The sequence below is a fragment of the Mixophyes fleayi genome, chromosome 2, assembly GCF_038048845.1.
Source record: "Mixophyes fleayi isolate aMixFle1 chromosome 2, aMixFle1.hap1, whole genome shotgun sequence".
Lineage (NCBI taxonomy): Eukaryota > Metazoa > Chordata > Amphibia > Anura > Limnodynastidae > Mixophyes > Mixophyes fleayi.
In genome coordinates this window covers 191662806-191674194 of record NC_134403.1, presented here as the reverse complement: position 1 = coordinate 191674194, position 11389 = coordinate 191662806, and the positions used below count along the sequence as shown (strand labels likewise).

The 11389-nt window shown below is 44.5% G+C and overlaps 1 protein-coding gene across 1 annotated transcript; it reads left to right on the top strand.

Annotated features, from left to right (window-relative positions):
* The first annotated feature begins 6593 nt into the window (after positions 1 to 6593).
* Positions 6594 to 10100, top strand: LOC142139880 (paraneoplastic antigen Ma1 homolog). Its single transcript, XM_075197740.1, has 3 exons — positions 6594 to 7487; positions 7777 to 9149; positions 10095 to 10100. Exons 2-3 carry the CDS (start codon positions 8037 to 8039, stop codon positions 10098 to 10100), a joined length of 1119 nt encoding a protein of 372 aa, XP_075053841.1. The 5' UTR covers positions 6594 to 7487; positions 7777 to 8036.
* Positions 10101 to 11389: the final 1289 nt, after the last annotated feature.

The following is an 11389-nucleotide window of genomic DNA, read 5'->3' as shown; positions in this document are numbered from 1 at the left end:
CAAATGTGTGACTCTGGCCACTTCTTCCACCAAAGTGCTACCATTTGGGAGAACCCTTGTGCCTCCATCTCTGCGTAAAAAAATATTATCGTGGTATCATTCTTCCCGTTTTTCTGGACATTCGGGAGAACGTAAGACATTAGAAATCCTTTCTCGAAGCTACTGGTGGCCCTCTATAAGGAGAGATGTCAAAGAATTTGTGGCCGCGTTTGAGGTTTGTTCCCAGTTTAAAACCCCCCGCAGAACACCGGCGGGATTACTTCAACCACTACCCATTCCTTCCAAACCATGGACCCATATTAGTATGGACTTTGTCACCGATCTTCCTCCTAGCAAAAGTTGCAATACCATCTGGGTAGTGGTGGATAGATTTTCAAAAATGGCACATTTTGTTCCTTTGACCGGATTACCTTCCTCATCTACTCTGGCTGACCATTTTATCAAGGAGATCTTTCGGATTCATGGATGTCCATCTGAGATTGTTTTGGATAGAGGAGTGCAGTTCGTCTCCAGATTCTGGCGAGCCCTTTGCAAAACCTTGGGTGTCCGATTGTCACTATCATCCTCCTACCATCCTCAATCCAATGGACAGATCGAGAGAGTCAACCAAGATCTTGAGACTTTCATAAGGATGTTATCCTCAGCCAACCAAGACAATTGGGTAGATTTGCTTCCATGGGCTGAATTCGCCCATAACAATATGTATCACGAGTCATCTTCAAAAACTCCATTCTTTGTGGTATACGGTCACCATCCATGTCTCCCAGAATTTCCTGCCCTCCCTCCCACCCAAGTTCCTGCAGTGGAGAGTTTATGTCCGAGTTTCAAAACTATCTGGTCTCAGGTTAAATCCTCCCTGAAGAAGACATCTGCCAGATACAAGTGTTTTGCTGATAAAAAGAGGCGAGCTATTCCACCACTTAAAGTTGGAGACTGCGTATGGCTTTCTACCAAAAATATTCGCCTGAAGGTTCCATCCATGAAGTTCGCTCCCCGTTTCATTGGTCCATATAAAATCACTCAGGTGATAAATCCGGTATGCTTCAAACTACTATTACCTAAGAACCTTCGTATCTCCAACGCCTTCCATGTGTCATTACTCAAGCCTCTTATCATCAACCGTTTCTCTGTTCCTCCTTCAGCACCTCGGCCAGTACAAGTTCATCAAGAGGAGGAGTTTGAAATTACTCATATTCTGGATGCCAAAATTTTGCGAGGAGTTCTTCGCTTCCTAGTGCATTGGAAGGGCTTTGGTCCAGAGGAGCGTTCTTGGATCCGCGCAGATGATCTCAACGCACCAGCTCTTCTAAAAAAAATTTACTCCGAGTTTCCGGGCAAACCTGGCTCCAAGTGTTCTGTGCCCACCTTTAAAAGGGGGGTACTGTCACTCACCGGACCGTGAGTGCCTCTGCGCTGGTGCGTGGTTCTCTATCCTTCCTGCCGGCGCCTGTCCTGAGCCGCGGCCGTCCACCAACTTGATGGACTGCGCATCCATGAACTCTTATGACCTTGCTTTTAACCTAATTGGTGGATCAATCACCTCTCCCTATTTAAGGCACCTGTGGCCATGGTATCGTGGCCTGATCTTGAGTCTCATTCCCTGTGAGTCTCTGAAGGTGTCTCCTGTGTCCTGCTCGTATCTTCAGTTTCCTGCTGGATTACCTGCTCTGCTCATCGGCGGTTCCCATACCCGCTACTGACTCCTGTGTCCTGCTCGTGTCTTCAGCTGTCTGCTGGATTAACTGCTCTGCTCATCGGCGGTTCCCATACCCGCTACTGACTCCTGTGTCCTGCTCGTGTCTTCAGCTGTCTGCTGGATTACCTGCTCTGCTCACCTGCGGTTCCCATACCCGCTACAGTCTCTCAGCTCTCCTGCTGTGCCTGCATATCCTCGTTGGACAAGCTTCTCTACTCAGCAACGGTATGCATACTTGTTATTGACTATCAGCTGTTATCCTGCATATCCGCTTTGGACAAGCTTCTCTACTCAGCAGCGGTATCCATACCCGCTATAGACTATTAGCCGTTACGCTGCATATCTGTTTGAACAAGCTTCTCTACTCAGCAGCGATATGCATACTTGTTATTGACTATCAGTTGTTATTCTGCATATCCGCTTTGGACAAGCCTCTCTAATCAGCAGCGGTATACATACCCGCTATAGACTATTAGCTGTGACGCTGCATATCTGTTTGGGACTAGCTCCTCTGCTTTCCAATTGTATTTATACAGTTATAGACTCTTATCACTCCTCCACAGATCCGCACCTGGACAAGTCCTCACCTCATCACAGCAGTGGTACAACTTGCGATACGCAGACCACTGACTCTCCCGCTACCTACCTACACCTGGACAAGTCTTCCCTTCACAGCAGTGGTACAACTTGCTATACGCAGACCACTGACTCTCCCGCTACCTACCTGCACCTGGACAAGTCTTCCCTTCACAGCAGTGGTACAACTTGCTATGCGCAGACAACTGACTCTCCCGCTACATACCTGCACCTGGACAAGTCTTCTCATCACAGCAGTGGTACAACTTGCTATACGCAGACCACTGACTCTCCCGCTACCTACCTGCACCTGGACAAGTCTTCCCTTCACAGCAGTGGCACAACTTGCTGTCCGCAGACCACTGACTCTCCCGTTACCTTCCTTCACCTGTTCACGTCCACTCTACTTTTCTACCAGTTCAGCTGCAAGTCGCTGACTCTCCTACCAGTATAGCTGCAAGTCACTGACTCTCATCTATTCCATTGGCATTCTCTCTCCATCTGCTGTTATATACGTTCCTACTATTCACCATACTGCCCAGAGGACCGCTGTGTAAACCCCGCCCCTCTGGTAAGCATTATCAACTGGTGAATCCTGGGCAGAACTCCTAGTGCCCGTGACACTAAGTACTGCTGGTGTCTTAAGCTTAGTTGCTTTTTGACCAGATCCTGGACATTGGGTCCCTAAATATGCCTATTTCACCACAACCAGCCCTGACATTAAATTAATATCCCTCACATTTAATAAATTAGGCCTCTTTCCCCTATTTATATATGTATATATATATATATATATATATATATATATATATATATTGTGGCAAGAGCCCGCTACTGCTGCAGCACACGCGAACCACTTCTTTTTATGCAGCTTTATTGTCAGGAAGGTTTAAAATGTACTTGACACCATATGAATTTCACAGCAGATATGGAGACCCTAAACGCTAGCTAGACATAGACGATATCTCTCAAGACCAGCCAGCTTCCCCAGCGTTGGTCTCAGTGCACAAATGACACAAACAAGCTTTTATGCATGATACTCCTCCCCCAGCCTTAGCTTGATGGGCAGGTGACACACCCACCTTATCTTTAAGAGGAAACGCCTATCACTGGCTCTGTTTGCACTAACAGACACACCCTGTCTGTTTGCTGAGAGGAAGGCCTTTCAAATCATGTAAGTTAACCAAACTTTAAACTACACATAAGTTTTTACCTGGTTTAACCTCAATCTAGGTGCATAACTGCGCCAATGTTTTATTCTGCTTGCATGCTTTCTCTGCATCTTGTCAGATAAATGCCTCCCTTTGTTACAATATATATATATATATATATATATATATATATATGATGAAAAAGACCTAAAATAAATAAATCAGAAACTCAGATCGAAGTAGTAAGTCACTTACCAAAAGTCCATATCCGCCACCAACACTTCCGCCATGCGAGGTGGCAGCCTTCCTTTAGAATTTTGGACGGTACCTCAAATGTATACAATCTGGAAAATAGCAAGCAGAAGGAAGAAGAGGGTGCCTAATAGTGTAGTATATTCTGGGAAGTATCCCCAAAAGCCCAAAGGTGTATTATATGCGTACCAGATATAAAAAGTATTAAGGCTCATCACAAAATGCTGGAAGTGTCAATGCCACATATCTTCCATCGTCTCCAACCATATGTGAACATAAGGGCAGAAGGGAAAAAAACACAGAATAGTGTAGTATAATTTGCAAATCAGACTGTTGATTGGCCAGGGTCCCAGGCCCCATATTAATTATGAGTCATTGTACCCTATGGAGTTCTTTGGTAGTGTCAACATTTTAAGAATACCAGCAGTAATGGGTGCTGCTGAACTATTAATAGGGACCTGCAATTAGTAACAGTACTATGTTTGTCAACTGGCCAGGACTTACTATGGTACATGCAATAAGTTAGATGTACAGTGGATATAAAAAGTCCATACAGCATTATCGAAATTGTAGGTGTTTGTGATATCAAGCTGAAAATCAAGATATAATCTGTCAGACCTTTTTCCACCTTTCATGTGAGCTTACAACCACAAACTTCAGGTGAAAAACAAATCAATATTTTTTATGAAAAGTAAGTGAAAATAATAAACCTACAATATATATGTTGCATAGGTATGCACACACCAAAGTAATACTTTGTAGAAGCACCTTTTACTATTATTATAGCAATAAGTGTTTTTAAAAAAAAACTCTATCAATTTCATATACCTGGACTCTGCAATTCTATCCCACTCTTGGGATTGCTTCTTTTCAGCTAGAACAGCAGTTCTAATCAGAATAGATGGCATGATGAATAGCTCCAAATATCTTGATATTTTGTCATGAAACTTGCTGGCGTCTGTCAGAAAGATGAAGATGAAAAGGAATTTCACCCTCTAACATAATAACGATCCAAAGCCCACATCCCAGAATGTCTACTGTAAAGTAATGGCCCTGTGAAAGCACAGACTGTTTACAGGAGATGCCCTACCAATTTGATGGACCTTGAACTTCCTGGTAGGGATGAGTGGGATAGAATTTCAGGTGTATGAAATTGATAGAGACTTTTGAAAGACTTATTGCTATAATAAGAGTAAAAGGTGCTTCTACAAAGCATGATGCTGCCACCACAATGCTTCACACTAGGTGTAATGTTTAGGTTATGAGCTCTTCTTTGTGGCAAACATATCTTTTGGAATTAAGGTCAAAAAGTTCAACCTTGATCTCAGCAGACCGTAAGACATTTCAACACATGGTTTGGGGTGATTTCATGTATTTTGTCTAAAATTTCGAATGTTCTTTTTGTGAGAAATGATTTCTGTCTGTTAGGACCTTTTTTGAACATTCCACCTCATATGCAGGATTTGCCTTCTTCCCTGATTAGTGCCTGCACCTGTCCCACTGCTTTATATTTCTGTCTCAGTCAGTGTTCCTTGTAGATCATCGTTTGTTCCTCAATGCTGCAATTAAATGCTGCTGTTTGTCTGCTATCCATGTGAATAACCTGCTCCAGTTTGTTACTTCGGTTTGATCTCTGCATGTGACCTGACCATCCCTGATTGCTGCCTGGATTGACCCTTTGGGCTAGATTTACTAAGCTGCAGGTTTGAAAAAGTGGAGATGTTGCCTATAGCAACCAATCCAATTCTAGCTGTCATTTTGTAGAAAGTACTAAATAAATGAAAGCTAGAATCTGATTGGTTGCTATAGGCAACATCCCCAGTTTTTCAAACCCGCAGCTTAGTAAATCTAGCCCTTTGTCTTTGATCTCAACTACACATATTGCTGCCTGGACAGACCTTTTGCCTGATATTTGACTCTGCCAGTCGTCTGTGAATTCACTTCCCAGCACCAGGTTTGTGGTGTCCGCTGTCTGCTCCTTTGGACTTACCTGTGCCTACTGTATTCCACCATTCAGATTTGCAGCTTGATCTGGCCTTTACTTGTACTGTGTTGCTCTCCAGTACCTTGTCCACTGGACCTTGAATCTGTGTTGCTATAGACTGAACCATTAATCATTCCTTGCATCTGTGGCTCAAACCTGGTTGACCTGCTACCTTGTACTGTGGTTAACCCTTCATATCCTGGAACTGTTGTTGCTATGGACTTACCTTGCAATTTCATATGTTTGAAACACTAATTGGTTTTCTATGTGTATCTGCTTAAATAAACATACCTTGTTTTATTCAAACACTTTCACCATTTTCCCTGGAGTCCATACTAGGAATCATAACTGTCTTGCCATAAACAAGACATGTACAGAATATTAGAGAATGTTGTCACAAGTAGTGACCAGTTCCTGTCAGAAATACCTGCAGCTCCTTTAATGTTGCTGTAGGCCACTTGATAGCCTACATTCTGAGCGTTATCCTTGTCCAGCCATCAACTTGGGAGGGGCATCTTAATCTTGGACATGTTTCTGTTGTGCAACATATTCACCACATGTGAGATCCCTGTGGAGAGAGCGGGGTGCCAGTTCTCGCAAAGAAAAGTTAAACCCATTGGCACCTGTTGGCATCCCCACTCAACTGGCGATGAAACTGTGACTTGATATTGCTGTTTAATGACGGTATTATTATACATTGTTTTATTTATCCTTTAATCGCTCCAGGTGGTGTCCCTTAGGTTTTGCCTTTTTCCCCAATAAGTCCCCGAAAAGAGCCATTGTGACCTGGGGTTATCAGGGCATTTTCACAGGTTACTGCTCCTGTGATATTTCCTGCCCCTTGGCAACAGCTGCGGGTTGTTTATAGCACATATGCTAGACATTACAAATCATTGTCATACAGATATTACTCACTTGAATTTAGTATACCTGTGTAACCCCTGGGGATGCTGCAGTTGGACTTGAGCACCCAGGGGCTAATAATCACACTTGCATCAGTAAGAAAAGAGATGCATATAGCTATTTACCAGTCAAGGAGAAGGAACTACATCTCCCAGAATGCTGTTATGAAGAGGGGGCGGAGCCTAAGAAGACTGAGAAACCTGAGGGCGGAGAGAGAGAGGGAGAGAGGAGCATCCTGGGAGAGACTGAGCTGTGTGACCAGTTCAGATAGGTGACCCTAGGGAGAAGGGCACTGGATGAGTGATCTGAGCAGAGAGAGCAGTCTGCAGAGATATCAAAGCTGGGTGCAGTTCTGAACAGAACCTGCTGGAAGCCACAGTTTGAAGCTGTAGGAGGAGGTTTGCATGCATCTCTGAAGAAGGACATTTTACAAGTCAGCCATTTTGGAGATAATCAAGTTCAGACCTGTGACACACTGGTGCAGATAAGTTACTGGTTATTTTTATCTATCTGTTGTTGTTCAAGTGGGGTTTGGACTATATCTGGCCACAAGGGCTGAAGAGTTAGGGATAGATGGGTGGGCAGGTAAATATGCACCAAGTGTGTGTCTAATCAGCACTTGTGGAACTACAAGTCCCAGGATACAAATTAGAAAGGATTTTACAGTTGTTGCTAGAGGAGGGTCTGCATACTGTGACTGCTGTACCTCACTGCAAGTGATTTAAAGACCTCCAACATCTGCAAACTGGACACATGATGTTTCCATGCCATGCTGCATACATACAGAAGGGCCCCAACTTGCAGTGCACTGCTCTATTTGTGTGGTGTGTTTGAATACTGCTGTGTGTGTTTGGCAGTACATTGTAGGGCTATAAGGGAAAATATATAAATTCACCCTGCAAGATATTCACAGTATCAGGAGCAAGTAAGATATCTGATATATTTTTTCATGTGTATAAAGCTGTGACAGTTAATGGTTATATTGTTATATATTATATTATATTGTATGCTGTTATTGATTTATTGCGAGTTTTTGTGTTAACTTGGTGTGCATAGTAAGAAGTGGTGCGCCACTTTCATCCACACTGTTTTATTACTGTATTGTATTGTTTGCACTATTATTTCAAATTATACCAAAGTATATTTTTCTATAAAATTACAAAGCTGCATTTAGGATTTCCATTTAAATAAATGTGCCTGGCTGGCTTTTGCAGCACACATTTTGTCACAGAGTGTTAATACTGGGCAGGGGGTTTCCCGAATCTCCCCCTGGTGTATCTTTGGAACACCCCCCAGAAGAGAAAGCAGAGATTCGGGTGGAGGCACTGAAAACCAAGTACCAAGGTGAGAAGCATCTGCGTGGTTCAATATATATATATACCCTCACAACGCTTAATACACAAGGGGGTGTTACAGTGGAGGCACTGCTGAGATACTGAAGACACACTCAGTGAAACCCATCAGCACAGACGTCATGGATAGTATAAGAGAAGAAGTGTTTCTGTGGTGTGAACAACAGACTGTGGCCCCAACTCGATGTTTAGGGATCTATGGTGACTCTCAGGGAGTGACAGATGAGGAAGTCCTGCATGTGCTCCACAGGATTTATGGGGTAGAACATCCTAAAATCCTTGGATGGAAAGGTAGAGATCAGCATAAGACCAGTCTGATCCTCTGTGAGACGCAAGCAGAATTGGATAAAGATTTTCTTCCCTCCCTCGTTTCTGGGCCACAAAAACAACAATGGCATATTGTGATACCGTTAAAGCCAAAACAGCTAGTCGCAGCACCTCTTAATGCTGAACTTCCAGATGGAGATATTAACCGACAAGTATTCCCTCAGGCCAGGGAAGAGAATTCTCAGTCACCCTCCAGTACTAGGAAAACTGATGAGGATCAAAGCGAACTGTTCCTCACTGCTGTACAGAAACTGGTAGACCAGTTAGGAAAGTCACAGCATGAAGGGGGCTACAGAAGGCTCCGGCTCTTCTCAGGAATAAAACCAGTCCCTACTGGGGAAGAAACTTACGAGGCATGGAAAGAGATGGCTTCCCAATACCTGGAGGAATGGCATTGCTCCGAACCCTATAAGAGACAGCGGATCGTTGAAAGTCTGCGAGGTCCCGCTGGAGAACTAATCCAAGCTGTACGGAGAAGTGACCCCCAAGCCACTGCACGACACTACTTAGCGACTCTAGATCAGGAATATGGAATGGCAGAGGATGCAACAGATCTGCTCTATCAGCTACGCCACACCTATCAGGAGTCAGGGGAGACATTGTCCAATTATATCTATCGGCTGGACAAGCTGATCCACCTTATTGTGTCAAAGAAAGGAATACCCCTAGCAGAAGTAGACGACAGGCGTATGCAACAGTTGTTACGGGGTGCTCTGTCCCATGACCCAGTAGCGATGAAGATAAGAAATGCTCAACTGGGACAACCATCACCTACTTTTCTTCAGTTGATACAAGATGTTAAACAAGAGGAAGCTATAGTTAAATCCCGAGAGAGGGTGACCAAGAAAGTCAAGGTCGTACAGTCAAAGCCCGAGGCTGACCTTCCCAGCACTGAGTTAATGAAGATTGTGGAGAAACAAGGTGAGCAGATTGCTCAGTTGTTGGAGATGCAGAAGCAGATTCAAGCACAGATGCTGAAATACCACACTACCGAGCAACTGCACCCGAACATCCACCCCCGGCAAGTTCTCGAAGCTAACACTACTCGGAAACAGAACAATTGTTTCACTTGTGGAGAAGTTGGGCATCTCGCTAGACAATGTCCTCAGAGGAAGGGAGGAAGGTGGTCACCCTCACCATCCCACCGGGATAGGAAGCTTTCGGAAAACTGAAAGGGAGGACCAGGAACCCCCACACTGGCCCTCTAAAGAAAGCTGACATTAACACTGTGGGGAACTCTCACCTGGAATGGGGTCTTTTGCCCAAAGGATTGCTGGGACCCTCTCCTCACGTGCCGGCATGTCTAAATGGGAGACCTTGTATGGCCTTGCTAGATAGTGGTTCACAGGTGTCCATTGTGTTCGAGAAGTGGTACCGAGATAATCTATCTGACTTGCCCATAAAGCCATTGTGTGGACTGACCATCTGGGGTCTGAGTGACAAGAATTATCCCTACCTTGGGTACATCACTGTACCTTTGAAGTTCCCACGGGAAGTAGCTGGAATAGAAGAAGAGGTGAACGTGCTTGCACTTGTCTGTCCTGAGGCCGAAGGAGAACCTCGAGATGTCTCAGTGATTATTGGAACTAACTCCCATTTGTTCGAGATACTGGCCAACTGGTGCCAAGAGGTGGGAGGAGCAAGTTATAGTAAAACACTTAAGATTCATCCTATGTGCCTTGCTGCTTATAAGAAGAAAGAGGAAAAAAAATCTCAGAAAGAAACCACATTACAAATAGGAAGTTTTGATCAATGCTTTAATGGTAGTGATGCTAGTCAAGAAGACCGACACTGGCTAGTTATGCAAATGCTACAAAGAGAGGCTGCCTTCTCTTCGGGGGACTGGGATTTAGGTCTAGCGACAGAAGTGGAGCACCACATAAGGCTAACGGACGACAGACCTTTCCGAGAACGGTCAAGACGCCTAGCCCCTGCTGATTTGGATGATATTCGGGAACATTTAAGGGAGATGCTAGAGAATGATGTGATTGAGAGATCTGAGAGTCCCTATGCTTCTCCTATTGTGGTGGCTAGAAAGAAGACGGGAAAAATACGGATGTGCGTGGACTACCGGACATTAAACAAGCGCACGATTCCTGATCAGTACACTGTCCCTAGGATAGACGAAGCCCTTGATTGTCTTCAGGGAAGCAAGTGGTTTTCTGTGCTAGATCTACGCAGCGGGTACTATCAGATATTGATGAGTCAGAAGGATGCTGAGAAAACCGCCTTCATCTGCCCGGTTGGATTCTTTCAGTTCAAAAGATTGCCACAAGGATTATCAGGGGCTCCAGCCACTTTCCAACGATGCATGGATGATGTTGTGGGTGACATGAATTTCAGGGAAGTGCTGGTATACTTGGATGATTTGATAGTATTTGGCCAAACATTGAATGAGCACAACGAAAGACTCCTCAAGGTATTGGATCGCTTAATAAAGAAAGGGTTGAAGTTGTCCCTTGACAAGTGTAGCTTCTGTAAAACCCAGGTCAAGTATGTGGGATATGTTGTGGATCGGGAAGGAATTTCTACAGATTCAGCGAAGATAGAAGCGGTGAAAGAATGGCCTCGACCAACAATACTGAAGGAATTAAGGTCTTTTTTGGGGTTCTGTGGCTATTACAGAAGGTTTGTCCCAAACTACAGTAAACTTGTCAAGCCTCTTACAGATCTAACTCGAGGTTATCCTGCTCCAAGAGGTTCCCATCGGAAAGAGAAACCATTGTTCCGGGTAAATGATGCGTTCGGGGAAAGGTGGAGTGAGGCTTGCGAACAAGCTTTTGAAGGATTGAAAACCTGCCTGATTCAAGCGCCTGTTCTGGCATATGCCGATCCAGAGTTACCATACATTCTGCATGTAGATGCCTCCTTTGAGGGACTTGGGGGAGTGCTATACCAAGTGCAAGAAGGAAGGTTAAGACCAGTCTATTACATCAGTCGAGGTCTCTCACCCAGTGAACGGAACTACCCGGTGCATAAGTTGGAGTTCCTGGCCCTTAAGTGGGCAGTTGTTGACAAACTTCACGACTACTTGTATGGAGTACCATTCGAAGTGCATACAGACAACAATCCCCTCACATATGTGCAGACCACAGCAAAGCTAGATGCAACTGGGCACAGATGGTTGGCGGCGCTGGCCATTTACAAT

Excerpts from the sequence above, each read along its gene's own strand:
- LOC142139880 (XM_075197740.1), top strand. The coding sequence starts at position 8,037 with ATGGATAGTATAAGAGAAGAAGTGTTTCTGTGGTGTGAACAACAGACT.